General features: G+C 42.2%; 1 protein-coding gene and 1 long non-coding RNA gene across 3 annotated transcripts; both read right to left on the bottom strand.

Annotated features, from left to right (window-relative positions):
* On the bottom strand, nt 1-15,378 carry LOC145548477 (butyrophilin-like protein 2). Its single transcript, XM_081598925.1, has 8 exons — nt 14,951-15,378; nt 8,562-8,915; nt 7,613-7,714; nt 7,099-7,449; nt 5,957-6,286; nt 2,799-3,125; nt 1,746-2,060; nt 1-1,247 (listed from the first exon to the last, which is right to left on the bottom strand). The coding sequence occupies exons 1-8, from the start codon at nt 15,021-15,023 to the stop codon at nt 1,183-1,185; spliced, it is 1,917 nt and encodes a 638-aa protein (XP_081455051.1). The 5' UTR covers nt 15,024-15,378; the 3' UTR covers nt 1-1,182.
* LOC145548490 (uncharacterized) lies at nt 3,802-5,950 on the bottom strand. 2 transcript variants are annotated; one of them, XR_014084501.1, is made up of 3 exons: nt 4,242-5,950; nt 4,102-4,144; nt 3,802-4,011 (listed from the first exon to the last, which is right to left on the bottom strand). It is a non-coding gene; the product is annotated as an uncharacterized LOC145548490 (long non-coding RNA). The 2 variants fall into 2 exon arrangements; XR_014084500.1 differs by having other exon boundaries at nt 4,102-5,950.
* Nucleotides 15,379-16,854: the final 1,476 nt, after the last annotated feature.

Genomic DNA, 16,854 nt, shown 5'->3' with positions numbered 1-16,854 from the left:
TTAAAAATAATAAAAGTTTATTCATCCTGAATGTTCAGAGAAAAGAGAAAAACAGGATCAGCAGAAACAGAAACATCCAGATTAACTCAGAAATGATAATGATAATGAACTGATCAGTTGATGCAGCATAACTGATACTGAGTCTCTTAGGGACCCATCAAACTTTCTGCTATGAGGCTTTCATGAGGTTTTTCCATGTAACCTCATGAAAGCCTCATATTAAGGCTTATATCCATGTAGTTATATATCCATGTAATGCTACATATCCATGTGTCACATTGTGAAATATCTGAAGTTTTATATCTTTAGTTAATGCACCATAAACCTATTATATACACAGAAACTTTCTGTAAGTTGGAAAAAATAAAAATACATCCAAACTATTAGCAGTTTTTCCTGAGTTATTATTACAGGGTAATAAATCATCTGTTAGTTTAAATGCGTCTCTTTTGTTTGGTCTGAATGTTTTAAAGGCCGTTTTCATGTCCAGTTCCATCTCAGCCTTACAGATATAAACATGCAGTTAATAAATAAATTTTCAATCAGTTTTTTGCAACATAGGGTTAAAAATAAACACTGAGGCTCTTTAAATGTGTATATATGTTAATTTTTAAATTGACTTTTGTGACTAATTAATCAACAAATATTGCAGTAAACATATTGAGAAGGAGCAAAAGAGCATTTTTCCCATGATCCCTAGAGGCTCTGTAAACCCAGAGATTATAATCCAGGACTACATTAATCTGTCTGCATTATAATCCAATAAAGGTTAATAAATTAAATAACTGGATCTTCAACTCTAAAGGCAGAAAATATTTCCAGATTTTCTTTCGTCAAACTCTTCAGATTCTAGACTGGAAGCGAAAAGTTTAGAGATTTTATGGTTTGAATAGAAAAGATGATGAAGAGGATGATGATGGTTCTGGTCAGACTGGACTCTTCTCCTCCCTGATGGGTCCAAACCAGTTCCAGTTCCAGTCATGAACTGGTTCCTCAGGCAGCAGAAATGATTCAGTTCCTTCAGATCTTCATTCTGTCATCAATAATCAATAGTGATCAATAAGAGGCTGCAGACTGGACCAGAGGACCAGGAAGTGTCTCTGTTGGTCCATCAGAACCTTCACTGAGATCGGCTCTGATCCAAAGTCTGACTGGATCAATGATCAGAGATGATCAACCTGATCAGACTGATTGATCAGCCAGCAGTGGGTCCACGATGTCCTCTGGTTGGACCTGGACTGTCCCTGCTGAGGAGACAGAGGACAGTTAGAGAGACAATCTATCAGCATCAGATGTTGGTAAACGACCTGAACTCATCAAGTCAGAGGATCCAAAGCTCTTCACTCTACATTCACTCATTCACCCAGTGATCCACATGGTGAACGTCCTCAGTGAGGTAGAGGATTCATTTATTCTCTCTGGTGGAGAAAGATGGAGGAGGAACTTCCTCTGATCCTGAATGCAGCTCTGATGTTTCTCTCTCTACCTTCCTGGTTGTCCTTCCAGCTGCTCTCTCTCGTCTTTTTACCGTTTTCTTTCCTCTGCTTCATCTCTTACTGCTATCAGAACCAGAACTGATCCAGTTGGTTCTTCTGGTAGAACCAACCAGAACTGACCTGGACCTCTTCCTCCTGCTCTGCTTCCTCATCTTCATCACTCAGTACAAAAGTTGACCTTTGACCTTCTAATCAGCCAACCATCACTATTAATCATAACCAGTAGTTGGGATCATTTAAACCACTGACCTTTGACCTGGAGCTGAACTTCTTTCTCCATCAGGACGTCTCCTCCTCTGTAGACTCTGCAGGTGAAGGTGTTACTGCGTGTAGGGTTCAGAGTCAGACTGAGGTCTTTATTCTTCAGCAGGTTTTCCTCCATCTTGGTTCTGCCTTTGTAGCTTGGGTGCTGTTCTCCAGGTTGATCAGAACCGTTCTGATACACATGGACCGTCCTATTATATCCGTCCATCCACTCCACTCTAACGTCTCCATCCAGATCCTCTGTGGTTCTGCAGGGCAGCAGGACAGACTCGTCCCCTGGTTTTACCTTCACCTGTGGGACTGAGAGACAACAGAGGACAAGATGAGTTGGACAGACTGCAGCAGCTCTGAGGACATGTCCTCTGACTGGATGAAGGCCCAACATGTTGGACTGGTTCCATCTGAAATGTGTCCCATGTCTCCACTGAACAGAGACACTGTTGTCTCTGCTGTGTCCAACCAGCATTATGTTGGCGACAAGCTTTACCCAGAATGCACCTGGAGAAAATAAGGATGATTCATTTGTAGTTTTGTGTGTCATAAAGTCAAATATAAGAGTGAAAATGTGGGACAACATTTTATTCAATATTTTACACCCACTATGTCACTAAAATCAGTCAGTCTGGTAAAGTTTTTATCAACCATGAGTCAACAATGGAGCACCCGACTATATAAACTCTCTAAATCAACACCAGACTGAGTGTTGAGTTAGGAATCAACACTGGACTGGACAAACCCTAACAATCCACACTTGCACTGGAAATCTGACATTTCTGATATTGCTGTGTGTTGTTTCTGCTGTGTCCAACCAGCAGCAGGTGGACAGAATGTCCTCAGTGAGGACAGCAGGAAGCTGCAGACTGTCCCCAGCAGCTGTTGGACTCTGGTCCCAGTCTGTCCTGGACCTCTTCCTCCTGCTCTGCTTCCTCATCTTCATCACTCATTACATCACACTGACCTTTGACCTTCTAATCAGCCAATCATCACTATTGATCAGAACCAGTCAGCTGATTGGAAAAATACATTTAAACCACTGACCTTTGACCCGGAGCTGAATGTCTTTCTCCATCAGGACGTCTCCGTCTCTGTAGACTCTGCAGATGTAAATGTTACTGTCTGTCTCTCTGGGTCGTCTCAGAGTCAGACTGAGGTCTTTATTCTCCAGCAGGTTTTCCTCCATCTTGGTTCTGGTTCTGTAGCGCTGGTGCTGTTCTCCAGGCTGATCAGAACCGTTCTGATACACATGGACCTTCCTGTCTCTGTCATCCCTCCACTCCACTCTAACGTCTCCATCCAGACCCTCTGTGACTGTCCAGGACAGCAGGACAGACTCTACCCCTGATTCCACCTTCACCTGATCTTGGGCTGAGAGACAACAGAGGACAAGATGAGTTGGACAGACAGCAGCAGCTCTGAGGACATGTCCTCTGACTGGATGAAGGTCCAACATGTTGGACTGGTTACATCTGAAATGTGTCCCATGTCTCCACTGAACAGGGACAGCACAGCAAATTTGGAAGTGTTCCATCAACTCCTACAGAGTTAAATTCAACACTTTAAAAGTGTCTATATATGTCCACTCTGGATGGTGTAGAAGTTACACTTTTGAAAGTGTTATTTGTGATAGAGTTGAATCAACACTCACAGTAGCTGAAATCAAATACACTTCAGTGCTAATCTACCCAAAAACTAGTGTATATTGTTAAAAGTTAACACTATGAACGTGTTAACCCAAGACAGAATGTTATAAAATACATATTAACATAGAAATCTGAGTTTTGAAATACTACTGGCAGGGTATGCTGTGGTGGCTCAGGGGTTAAGCACAGCCTACATATGGAGGCTCTAGTTTTCAATGCAGCTGTTGTGGGTTCGCTTCCCGGTCTTCCCCTTCTCTCATTACCCACTTTTTTTTTGTCAATTTACTACCAAATAAAAGCCACTACAGCAATGAAAACCTTTTTTCCCCCAGAAATTACTGGCCATCAATAATCTCCAAATTCATTTTAGACATTAGATGCTACAAAAACACCAGCACCAGTTACAGTATGTAATCTACTTTTATTTCAATACATCAAACAGCACTGACAGCAATATACAACAAAGGTCATACATTCATGGTACTTTGCACTGAAGGTGAAGCTTTGAAAGTTAATTGGAAGCGGCCATGGATAGTCTTGTGATTACTGATGGTGAAGTGTCTTTGGTGCTGCTCTTGTTTTCACCAATATGAAGGAGGAAGACTTCCAGCCTGGGAGGAAAAACAAGAAATATAGCAGAAACATTAGGATAATAAATAAATATTTTAAAAAGTAGTGTGAGCAAAACTAATCAGACTCACCTGTGTGTGTCACAGTCATAGTCATTCAAATTAATCTGCCCACCTGGTTTACAAGACAAAGCATTAAAAAGTCAAATAATTACTAAAGAAATGAGTCCTCTTATAGAAACATTTTGGACAGCATTAAAAGTCGTGCCAACCTGTCTGAAAAAATGTGTTGAAGTCATCATAACAGGCTTCAGTCACCAACACGACACACTGACAAAGAAAAAACATTTTGGCAGTTTTTAGATGTGCCACAGGTACAAAACATCAGAGTCAAATGGCTCAATTGCCTCCTCACTGTGTAGATATGTTCTCCAGAGTCCTAATTATTATTATTATGAATACCTAATTATTGTATTCAGGTGTTGCAGCAGCGGCACATCTAACTGTTGCAGGACAGTTTCCCTCCAGGACTGGAGTTTGACACCTGTGGCTTAGATCAAGCCAACCGTCCAGCACAGCCACTGGCCCGTTTTACAGTCTACAGCCAAAAACTTAGAGAAAACGACCTGCAGCTAAATAATGCTAATTCAAATGGCCTCCAGATTTTCCTGACAGTTTCAATGTCCAAACAAATAAATGAACGTTAAGCAAACTGTGTATATGAATAAATACTCGTGTAGATGGAAAAATAATGCCTCCATAAAAAAATAGCCAAAAACATGATAATTTTAACATGGAACTTACCTTGTTACAATAAGCTCCAGACCAGACGCCATGCTGCTGCCTCCGCTCCTCAGGCAAACATGTGACACAGTCGCAGAACAAGACGGCGTCGGCCAGGGGGCGGGGCTAATGCCAGGGGCGGGGCTAATGACCGGGCCCAAATAATAAAGCTCATGATAATTTAACTTTACAACATGGACATGCCCGCAACAGCAGAGCTAACAAGTTTCACCACCACAGAGAGCGACTCTGTCATTTTGAATCCTTCTGACAGGAAGTTCAACAACCCAAGAACAGAAACATCAGGATACCGGTCACTAATGATGAAACAACACAAATTTAAAACATGTTAACGTTCCGTAGCTCTAGCTCAGGGGTGGGCAATTCTGGTCCTCGAGGGCCGGAGTCCTGCAACTCTTAGATGTCTCCCTGGTCCAACACACTTGAATCCAACAGCTGAATCACCTCCTCAATGCAGTCAGGTTCTCCAGAGTCCTGCTAACGACCTCAGTATTTGACGCAGGTGTGTTGAAGTAGAGATGCATCTAAAAGTTGCAGGAGACCCTCCAGGCCTGGAGTTGCCCACCTCTCCTCTAGCTAGTTTGCCATTTGTTGCCAAGTGACTCATGATGATGTTGGCGACAAGCTTTACCCAGAATGCACCTGGATAAAATAAGGATGATTCATTTGTAGTTTTGTGTCTCATAAAGTCAAATATAAGAGTGAAAATGTGGGACAACATTTTATTCAATATTTTACACCCACTATGTCACTAAAATCAGTCAGTCTGGTAAAGTTTTTATCAACCATGAGTCAACAATGGAGCACCCGACTATATAAACTCTCTAAATCAACACCAGACTGAGTGTTGAGTTAGGAATCAACACTGGACTGGACAAACCCTAACAATCCACACTTGCACTGGAAATCTGACATTTCTGAATTTGCTTGTGTGTTGTCTCTGCTGTGTCCAACCAGCAGCAGGTGGACAGAATGTCCTCAGTGAGGACAGCAGGAAGCTGCAGACTGTCCCCAGCAGCTGTTGGATTCTGGTCCCCGTCTGTCCTGGACCTCTTCCTCCTGCTCTGCTTCCTCATCTTCATCACTCATTACATCACACTGACCTTTGACCTTCTAATCAGCCAATCATCACTATTAATCAGAACCAATCAACTGATTGGAAAAATACATTTAAACCACTGACCTTTGACCTCCAGCTGAACTTGTTTCACCATCAGGACGTCTCTGTCTTTGCTGTAGACTCTACAGGTGAAGATCCCTCTGTCTTCATATGTGGGACATGACAGAATCAGACTGAGGTGTTTATTCTTCAGCAGGTTTTCCTCCATCTTGGTTCTGTCTTTGTAGTACTGGTGCTGATCTCCAGCCTGATCAGAACCGTTCTGATACACATGGACCTTCCTGTCGTATTTGTCCATCCACTCCACTCTAACGTCTCCATCCAGACTCTCTGTGATTCTCCAGTGCAGCTTAACAGACTCCATCCCTGATTCCACCTCCACCTGGTCTGGGACTGAGAGACAACAGAGGACAAGATGAGTTGGACAGAGCAGCAGCTCTGAGGACATGTCCTCTGACTGGATGAAGGTCCAACATGTTGGACTGGTTCCATCTGAAATGTGTCCCATGTCTCCACTGAACAGAGACACTGTTGTCTCTGCTGTGTCCAACCAGCAGCAGGTGGACAGAATGTCCTCAGTGAGGACAGCAGGAAGCTGCAGACTGTCCCCAGCAGCTGTTGGACTCTGTGTCTCCAGTTGGACTCAGACTGGCAGAAAGACGAGGACACGTCTCCATGGAGACCAGCAGAGGACAGGCTGCTCCGTCTCTTCAGTGTGGACCAATCAGAGGACAGGAAGCAGAACTTCAGGACTTCCTGTCCTCTGTTGGAGACAGAAGGTCCAGTTGGACTGAGGCCGGTTCTGTCAGGGTTCTGGTTCTGTCCCACATCAGGACGTCCTTCAGTCCACATGGACATGAAGCTCTGAGTTCTGGACGGGTTGATGGAGCTACTGGACCAGGCTGGTTCTGGAGCCAGCAGAACCTGGAGGTTCTGGAGCTGAGCAGAGATCCAGAACAATCCAGAACCAGCTGGAGGTTCTGGACCTCTGAGGCCCAGTTCTGATTGGTTCTGGAAGGATTCAGGGTTCTGATGGAGGTCAGAGGTTAAATGGTTCAGAACCAGAATCAGCTACATGTCAACATTAACTCGTCAATGAGACACAACCAGAACTAGAACCGATCCAGTTCAGAGAAAAGATGGAACTGGTTCTGATCCAAACAGTTCCTCTGGTTAACCTCTAAACATACATTTAAACCACTGACCTTTGACCTTTAGCCAGACTTGTTTCTCCATCAGGACGTCTCCCTTCCTGTTGGAGACGCTGCAGATGTAGATCCCTCTGTCTCCATCAGTCGGTCGTCTCAGAGTCAGACTGAGGTCTCCATTCTTCAGCAGGTTTTCATCCATCTTGGTTCTGGTTCTGTAGAACTCGTCCTGTTCTCCAGGCTGATCAGAACCGTTCTGATACACATGGACCGTCTTGTTGTCTCTGACATCCTTCCACTCCACTTTAGCCACAGACAGTCTGTATTTACAGAACCACAGGCGACGTGGGACTTTAAAGGGCAGCAGGACAAACTCCACCCCTGGTTCCACTTCCTTATGTTCTGGGTCTAAGAGACAACAGAGGACAAGATGAGTTGGACAGACAGCAGCAGCTCTGATGGTCTCATGACCGTCTCCTCCCTGTCTCTGTGTCTCCTGGAGGACTCTCTGAGGACAGAGACATGTGTCCATGTCCCCTGATCTGGTAATGAAGTGGAACCAGAGACTCACCTGGTTTCCAGCAGAGCCAGAAATAAAATGAAACTCCTGCAGCAGCAACCAGAACCAGAACCAGTAGAACCAGTAGAACTGTGGCCCAGACTGGAAACGGTTCTGTGGAGACGAATGAAGATGGATGAGTTTTAATAACAGAATATTTTAATAATCAGATGATTTTTCCATTAAATCTGATTTAACAGACAGGAAACCTGGTTGGTTCAGAGTTTGACTAGACGAGATCTGATTGGTGGAGCTGGTTGCCCTGGTAACCAGAACATGATCTGGATCAGCCCAACCTGATTCTGATTGGTTGATATTGATAGAAAGTCAGGATGAGGAGCTGATAGAACCAGAACCGGTTCTGGATCAACTTGATCTTTATGGATCAGAACCTTCAAAACTCTCCTGGTTCTGGTCTAAATCTGTTGGTTGGAGCTGATATTATGGGATGTTTCCATGGTAATTTCAATGATTAACAAAGAGCTGATGACCCATAAAATGCACTGAATCCGACTGAGCCTCAGTTCTGGTTCCACTGTAATAATTATTATAATCAATTAGAGCGCTTAAACTGTGACCTCATGGTGGCGCCGCTGAGCCTCAGTGCCCTAACCCTTTAGTTGTAGTGTGGAATAGGTGAAGCTTTTCTTTCAGAGCTGCTTCATCATTAACCATCTTTTATAATCTGTCTGTTGTTCACAATATACACATAAACCTGATTTTCATCTAACAGCTTGGTGGTTAATTTTACACAACATAACTTGGACATAGTTGGATATTGAAAGGTAAAAGATTCAATCAAATTCAATTGGCATGAATCAAAGTTGAAAGGTTAGGATTAATCAAATATGTGACCTTTAACCTCTAGTCTGATCATCAGATGGGAAACAACTGAAGTTCATCATCTGATCTGGATCAGAACCAGCAGCTTCCTGGTTCTGATCCAGAGACAAACTCTCACCTGGAGGACGAGGAGGAGGAGAAACCTGGAGGCTGATGGTGCTGATCAGTTCCCCCACATGTTTTTCTGTATCAATTCGACATTCATACGTCCCGCTGTCATCAGTCGTCGTGTTCTTCAGAATCAGAGACACGTCTCCTTTCCTTAACCGATTTAGCAGCAGATCAACTCGGTCTCTGAAAGATGGATGCTGGGCATCTGGATCAAGCTGATTATCTTTGTACAGGAGGACATATTCTGTCCCCAGATCGGTTCTCTTCCACTCTGCAATTGTGATTTTCCCCTGTTCAGGATCTTTACATGTCAGAATGACGTTATCTCCAGGTTCAGCTTTGATTGTCACGTTGTTCTGATCTGAAGGAGAGAAAACAGAGAGGTCAGAGGTCAAAGTGTCCTTTAACTAGCCAGAGATCAGTGTAGGTCTGTGTGATGAAGAAGGAGCTCAGATCCATCAAGATTCATCCAACATAAACTTCCAAACACTGAAACCGTCAGTCAGAACATGAAAGACTGGATCAGGGTCAAAGGTCAGTTTTTAAAGACAATTTTAAATTTTTAAAATATGTGTTCATGATAAAAATTGCTATTATCGACTTTTATAGAGAAAATATTTTATCAGAACAGCCATAAAATCTTTATGAAATAATATTTTACCCGTTTATTGGAGGATCTAAATTAAAACACAGAAGATCTGAAACCATCTGAGGCTCATTGATCTCAGCCGGTTGATGAGAGTCGCAATAATTTTCCTTTGAGATTAAAAATTATTTCTGATCTGAATTTAATCTGTTTCCTCAGAAGTTGCTGGTTTCCCTGCTGAGCTTCTAGACACAAACTGGATGAAACCAGAGGATTAGCTTTTATCATTTACTAGATCCTGTAGAAACCCAGCAGATGATGTTGATGACGACCTGTGTGCTTCATCTCAGGGCAGGAGAAACATCAAGTTTCTATCTCAATATTTTAGCAAACACATGGTCACTAAAATGTTAAGCGTTTTACAAAATGAGCCAATAATTGACCAGGTAAAATAACCAAAGTATTTATAAAACATATTCAAAACATGTTTTTTTGCTTATTTTTCTTTTAACAGATTCAGTTAATGTCCTGTTTCCAGAAACGACGGTTTCCAAGGCGCAAAAAGATGAAAGTGAAACTCAACCAAAAGAAATCATAGACTTCTGGGTGAGCAAGCAAGATGGCGGCAGCTTAACCAGGTGGCTCCCCGACAAATTCTAAAAGCAGAGGTTATTTACAAATGCGGGATATAAAATAAACTTAAAAGTGAGCCGGAATGCCCAAATCAAGGAGCACTCTGTTGTCCCAAAAATCGATGTTAAGAGAAGAAGAAACGAACGAAGAAGGTATGGATAGCCTCTCGGACTCGGAAGCATCATTAGCGGCTAACGACTCAGCTAACGAGACGGCTAATCTACAAACTGTTCTCCAAGAGCCAAGAGAATCACGTTGCGAAGATAGTGATGGCTTCCGAGAGGTTAAAGAGGAGTTGAATAATGTAAACAGACAACTGGAAGAGGCAGAGACACGCATCTTGGAAGCGGAGAACAGAATTCAGCAGCTCGAAGAGGAGAAGCTATGAAGCTCAGTGAAGAGCAGGATGAGTTCGAGGCCTCGTTTGAGGCTCTTCAGCCCTCCGTAATGCCATGGAGCCCTCCGTAATGCCTCCATGGCATTACGGAGGGCTCTGAGGATGGCTCATCGTCCATCTCAGCCTTCATAGAGAATCTACTCCGGGACAAACCGGACATTCCGACATCACTCGACCTGAGCATCGAGAGAGCTCACCGCTCTGGGACCCAGAGCTCCGCCTGAAGCCCCCCACGTTCAGTAATAGTCAAGTTCGGCACATATAAGGTGAAAGACGAAATACTAAAACGAGCCTGGCAAAAGAGAGGCTTCACGGTGGCGGGGAGAAAAGTCATAGTGGACCATGATTATGCTCCAGACGTGTTAAAATGGCGACGCGAGTACATTAAAGTGAAGCGGGTCCCCGTTCCCGTTCAAGTTCCACGAGAACAACACGCGTGTCCACAACTCTGAAGCAACTAAAGACATGGCGAATCCAGGCTTCCAGATCACCGTTATCCAGCCGTCAACGACGTTGGTTGACAGGATCAAGAGCACGATGTGGACCAAGTCGGGAAAATGATAAAGAACATGACCGAACGGAACACGGGAGGGAAACAAGAAGAAACTGGACGAGTTTAGAAGAGAATAAGCATTTCATTGCATTTCAGGTAGGAAGATCAGGAAGATGATCAAAGAGATGGGGATAAGTTACGTTTGGTGCGAATTTAACCTCAGAAAAAGGGACTATACATTCTACTCTGCAGCTCATCATTCATATTCAAGAATTTATTATTTCTTTATGTACAACAAGGACTTAGACCGAGTGGAAAAATGTCATATTGGGCTGATGGACCTCTCAGATCATTGCCCACTTCAGTGTTAACAAAACAAAAAACCCGTTCCTATGGAGACTTAACTCTAGTATACTCGAGGGCAAAATTAAAGAAGAGTTGAGGCAAGAAATTCAAACATATATGCAGGACAATGACAATGGAGAGGTCTCCCCTGTAATACTATGGGACGCCTGTAAAGCTGTCTTTAGAGGTTAAATAATTGCAAAATCATCTCTCAAAAAAAACGAAGCAAGAAAAATTAAACAATTTGGAACAAAAGTTGGCCAAACTATAAAAATAAAAACAAAGTAGATCTTAAAACTCTAGGGAAAATAAAACTAATCAGAGATTAAATTAATCAAGAACTACAGTCCAGTGTACAGAAGAAACTCTTATTCATAAGACAGTTACTATGAAACAAGCCCAAAATCATCAAAATTTCTCGCATAGACTTAAAAACAACAGGAGGAAAGAACTATATACAAAATTAAAGAACCAACAACTAATAAAGTTATCTATAAAAATATAGAAATAAGAAAAGCTTTGAGAAATACCAAAAACTGTATGCCCTAAAAGAACAAGAAGGAATGGAGGAAACCAACGTACTACTGAATAAATTGCTCCTGCCTATGGTATCGAATGAACAAAATGAAATTCTGACCAAAAACATAATAAATTGAAAAAGCAATAAATAAATTGAAACTTAACAAATCACCAGGACCAGATGGATTAATTCTGATTGGTATCAGATCTATTTAAAAGATTGTGTCCCGTCCTTCTGAGGACATTTAACTGGGCTCTAAATGGGGGGACAAATTCCTCCCTCCTGGAAGGAAACAATGATAAGTTATTCCAAAAGAAGGTAAAGACAAACTAAACTGTTCAAATTACCGCCCAATCAGTCTACTTAATCAAGATTATGAAATCTTTACTTCCATATTAGCCAAAAGATTGGAGCTCATCCTCCCTGATATAATAAATTTAGACCAGACGAGGTTCATAAAGAACAGACGAACCAGAGACAATATCAGAAGAACCCTAAACGTGATCAACCACATTAAGAAGACAGACAAACAAGCAACTATATTGGGTTTAGACGCATAAAGCATTCTATACTGTGGACTGGTCATTCTTATTCAGAGTCTTGTCAAAATTCAACTTCAGCAAATTTATAAAGATAATTCAGGAAAGATAAGTCCACAGGTAAGATTCGGATCAATGGGGGACTATCAGAAGAAATAAAAATTGAACAAGGCTGCAGACAAGGTGTTGCAGAGCAGATTTATAGGTTTATGAATTTAAAGTCTGAAGCGGACCAATCACACAGCTGGCGCCTCTGTGCGTTACCTCCTGCGCTGCTGCTGCTTTATCTCCAAGTTTATCTCAGCGCGGATCCCGCGCCTCCTTTCACTCAAACTGGACACAGGCTGACATGTAAGGATATTTACATCAACCCCGTGAGGAATTATGATTCCTTGGAGAAATCTATATCAAGTGTAACACGGGGGAAGAACCTGGATAGTGACCGAGGACGTGGCCTTATAGCCAACTGGTTGATTTCTCAAATTATGTTGGGTAACCTAACCTAACAGAGCTCTGTGGTTCCTCCTGTCAGTATGAGAGTCAGGGTGAGGAGGCGCCATGTTAGGAAGAGAAGTGGAAGCTGCAGGATCTTCAGAACCAACAGGTCATGATGCTGGGCTACTGATTATCCCTCTGTCTGGACACAGGATCAATAGAACCAGTTTAAAAGCTAAAATGAATGGTTATATGCCAGACATGAAAAACTGGGATGCTCTCCATGCCATGATGTTCAGGATTTAGGTCTCATGGCATCTCAAGGTGTCAACATTGCAGCCAGTGGGCTGAAGGAGGAAATACAGCTTTATTTTGTAGCAATTCAAGAGTTACCAGCTTTTATAGCTTCTCTAAAAAAAATTAATCAGCACAGAAACTCCAAAGCCCACAAAGAAGCAGTTTATATATATATATATATATCAGTGACGTGCGGTCAGGGGTCATCATGGAAAATAATAACATTTATATTGCTATTTTCACCCTGTGGTTTTGTACTATAAAGTACCTATTTTTTACTTAGCTTAACCAATTCTGATCATTTTTTCTTCAAAATCGCTGTATTTTCCCATTTTCCCATTCAAATGCTCAGAAGCGAAGCCGGTGAGGCAGCAGCGACTGAGCCTCACCTGGGATTGCTCAACCTCTCGCTAACTGCACTGGCTGCCATTCTGAGCGCTGCTCCTCCTGTCTGAACACCGGAAATAAAACGGCTAAGAAACATTTAATTATATGGACTGAGTTTCCATAATTTTGCTCATGTATATAATGCACAGTGTTTTTGTCTCTAACTGTGTGTGTATCGTGTTTTGTGTGCGGAGGAGCGATGAGAAACTGCAGAGAACAGACTCGAGGTGAGGCAGGCAGTTCTCTTGTCTCACCGCTGGGGGCGCTCATGATCCCAGATATTGACTGCAAAACTGCAGAGTAATACACAGCGAGCTAGCCATGGAGCTAGCCACACAGTAAATAAGTAAAGTACAGCGATATATTTGTTTTCTCCTCTCTTCCGACGTCAACATGAAAGATACATTTCTACACTAACAGTTTTCTAAAGTGGGTTTTCAACTGAAGCAGGAGATGATAACTAAAGGAGAACCAACACCGGAGCTGAAAGTTTTACTTCCAGACAGTTTGATTCTCAGACGGAGTAGAAAAGACATGGAGGACAGACTTGGCTTTGGATGAATGGATATTTTTGTGCAGAATTAGCGGCGCATGGATTTCATTGATACGTAAAGGTAAGACGGCTGTTGACATTATGAATGTTTTTGCGCTCTCATTTGTTTTTTTTTTTTCATTATTGGATTATTGTGTGTCACATCACGTGACCTGTCTAATTGAACACACTCGTGTATAATAAAGGGTGTGTCCTTCAAACAAGGGGGGAACAACACGAAAGCAAAACGGTTCGAGTCTCATGATGTCACGTTGAACGCTGTGCCGAAAAGCGATTCTGCCAACAACGGCAATAAGATGTTTAGTTTTTAAATTAAATGTGCGTTTTGTGGGCTACAGTTAATGTTTAAATAATTCAGTAAAGTAGAAGCGGTAGCTAATCTACCACAGAAATTATTTATTAATAAAACATTAAGCCTGAAACGCCCTACAACAACAGACTGAATGTTCTGATCTGTGTGTAAAATTCTTGAATGTTTTTTGGTGTTAAATCCTAAAACATGAAGTGGCATTGTTGTCAGTTGCTATGGCAACGAGTCTGCGTGTAGCTTGGCGGATACGGAGCGAGAAAGTTATTTCTAGCTCTTTCCCTTTGCTGTGGATCGTAGCACCAAATTAATACCTACATTTGTAAGTTTCACCGAGTTAACGCGGCTATGGATGAATGTAAAAGATTAGTCTTTTTGATCGGCAGCGTTGTACGCATGCGCGAAATTTCCGTACGTCCAATAACATGGATGGCGTCTAAGTCATAAGTCAGAGCCTCACCAGCAATGAACCTCACCGCACGTCACTGATATATATATATATATATATATACACCCCCAAGAATTTAGCAGTGCTAAGCGCACTGCTAAGTGGCGCTTAGCAGTGAAACGCTGCATTTCACTGCTAAGTGGCGCCACTTGAATCCCGTCACTTGAAAGATTTCCGATCATTATATTTAACACCGACACGAAATGCGATGGTCTTTGGTATGTAAATATGACGTCATCGGTTCTCGAAAGGTAGCACCGACAGACAGAAATGGCCATCTAGATGAGCTACGGAAGGAGAATCTGACGGGGTAGCCCAGATCGTCAGAACTCAGCATGTGGAGGTTCTGCTGATCAACCAGGGGGTTAAAACAGGGAAATAACTAAAACATGTCGGCTCTTGAGGGCTGACTTAGACTTTACTGTAAGTACATTTAACCATGTTTCTGAATCTCACCTGCAGCAGAGACAAACTGCATGAAGACCAGAGACAGCAGGAGCAGAGACGCAGTCAGAGAAGAAGAACCCATTTCCGGGTTGGTTCGGTCTCTCCGAACCACAGGCAGAAGAGCGGTGGAACTAGAGTAAATGAATGAAACCCAGAGAGTTTTCACTTTCACTTTCAGAGGCGGAACGGGTGGAGGTGAATGTGGAGCTTAATGAAAAACTGGGAAATCCAGACTTCCCAGACGGAAACGACCCAGGAAGTGGGAAGCTGTGAGCCTCCATGCTCACAGTCTCCCACTTAATGCTCCAGTCAGAAAACCTGAACTTTTACAGCTGGACGCGGAGAGTCAACCAATCAGAGAGACTCAGCTATGTGACGTAGCAGCCTGTGATTGTTGTCATGGCAGGCTGTGATATATATGGCAGGCCGTTTTATCATAACATCGATTTTACCACTTGTGGATTACCTTGTTTTTCTAAAAGGTCCAGTTTTACAGATCCCCACTACAGAACATGTTTTTTCTTTCTTTTACATCACCTAACAAAAGTCTTGCATTCCCACGAAAGACTTTAGCGCTCTCTCTCAATAATGTACTGCTCAGTTCATGCTGCATAATTAAATGCTGAACGTCTTTCTGCTGTAAGATATTCATGAGGTTTTTCCATGTATTTTATTATCTCGTTTGTGAGATATCTGACGTTTTATATCTTTAGGTTAGAAATGTACCACAAACCAAAAACAGGTCAAACATGGACTTTCCATCTCCTTCCACCCCTTCTGAGACAAACAGAAACTTTTTGTTTCTGGAAACAAAAAATACATCCAAACTATTTAGATGTATTATTTGGTACTTTTTTTTTGCACCAAAGAATTAAGAATGTATAAACACATTTTCACTGACGCTTTTTAAATTTTACATGAAATTTTAAATTGACACGTTTTTATTTTATTTGTATTTATTTCTAACAGGTTTAAAAAACAAGAGAACAAGCAATAAGTGAGACAAAGAAAAACATGTGCATACATGACCAAGAACAAAACTATTTGTTTACCACTGCTTTTCTGTTTGAAAAGGAGTGAACACTTATTTAATACCCCTTATCAAAATTTAATGAAATAAAATGTGACTATACAAAATAAACCAGCTGTACTTGGTACTTTATTGTGAAGGAACGCAAAAATATTTTCCCTATTTCCAGGGGCCTCTGCAGTTTAACAGGCTTCATAATTATTGTCCTTCATCACAACATCAGCTTTGAAACAGATGATGAAACAGCTGATGAAGACTTCTGTAAACATGATGAAGTGATGAAGACTTCTGTAAAGATGATGAAGACTTCTGCAGGAACGTCTGTCCATACCTGAAAATAAGGGATATTTTCTACCAGTCACTGTCCCACCAGCCCAAACCAGGTCCAGTACCCCTTATATTTTTATACATGTTTAAAATAACATTAAAATAACTACATGTCAGTTACACGCTACAATCATGTCTCAGAATCCCTTTGTTGACACTGAAATGCAGAGTTTCTCCTTTTTCCTGATGTTGTAGTCACTTGGTATTGCTACATCCACCACAACGGCTTTCCTCTGTTCTTTATCCACCACCACAATGTCCGGTTGGTTCTCCATCACCATCCTGTCTGTCTGGATCTGGAAGTCCCACAGGATCTTAGCTCGGTCATTCTCCACCACTTTTGGGGGTTTTTCCCACTTTGATCTCGGGGCTTCCAGTCCATATTGTGCACAGATGTTCCTGTACACTATGCCCGCCACTTGGTTATGTCGTTCCATGTTCGCTTTCCCTGCCAGCATCTTGCACCCTGCTGTTATGTGCTGGACTGTCTCAGGGGCCTCCTGGCACAACCTACACCTTGGTGTTATATTATAACTCCCTCCAGGCAGAAAACGGA

The sequence above is a fragment of the Poecilia reticulata genome, chromosome 18 (assembly GCF_904066995.2).
Source record: "Poecilia reticulata chromosome 18, P_reticulata-male-v2, whole genome shotgun sequence".
Taxonomy (NCBI): Eukaryota; Metazoa; Chordata; class Actinopteri; order Cyprinodontiformes; family Poeciliidae; genus Poecilia; species Poecilia reticulata.
Note: the sequence above shows the minus strand (reverse complement) of the source record. Positions and strands in the feature narration are given on the sequence as shown.

Coding starts and splice junctions, on each gene's coding strand:
- LOC145548477 (XM_081598925.1), bottom strand. CDS start 15,023: ATGGGTTCTTCTTCTCTGACTGCGTCTCTGCTCCTGCTGTCTCTGGTC. Junction 7,715..8,561: donor TCCTCCTCCTCGTCCTCCAG/GTGAGAGTTTGT, acceptor TCGTCTCCACAG/AACCGTTTCCAGTCTGGGCC. Junction 3,126..5,956: donor AGTTCAGCTGGAGGTCAAAG/GTCAGTGGTTTA, acceptor GTTGTCTCTCAG/CCCAAGATCAGGTGAAGGTG.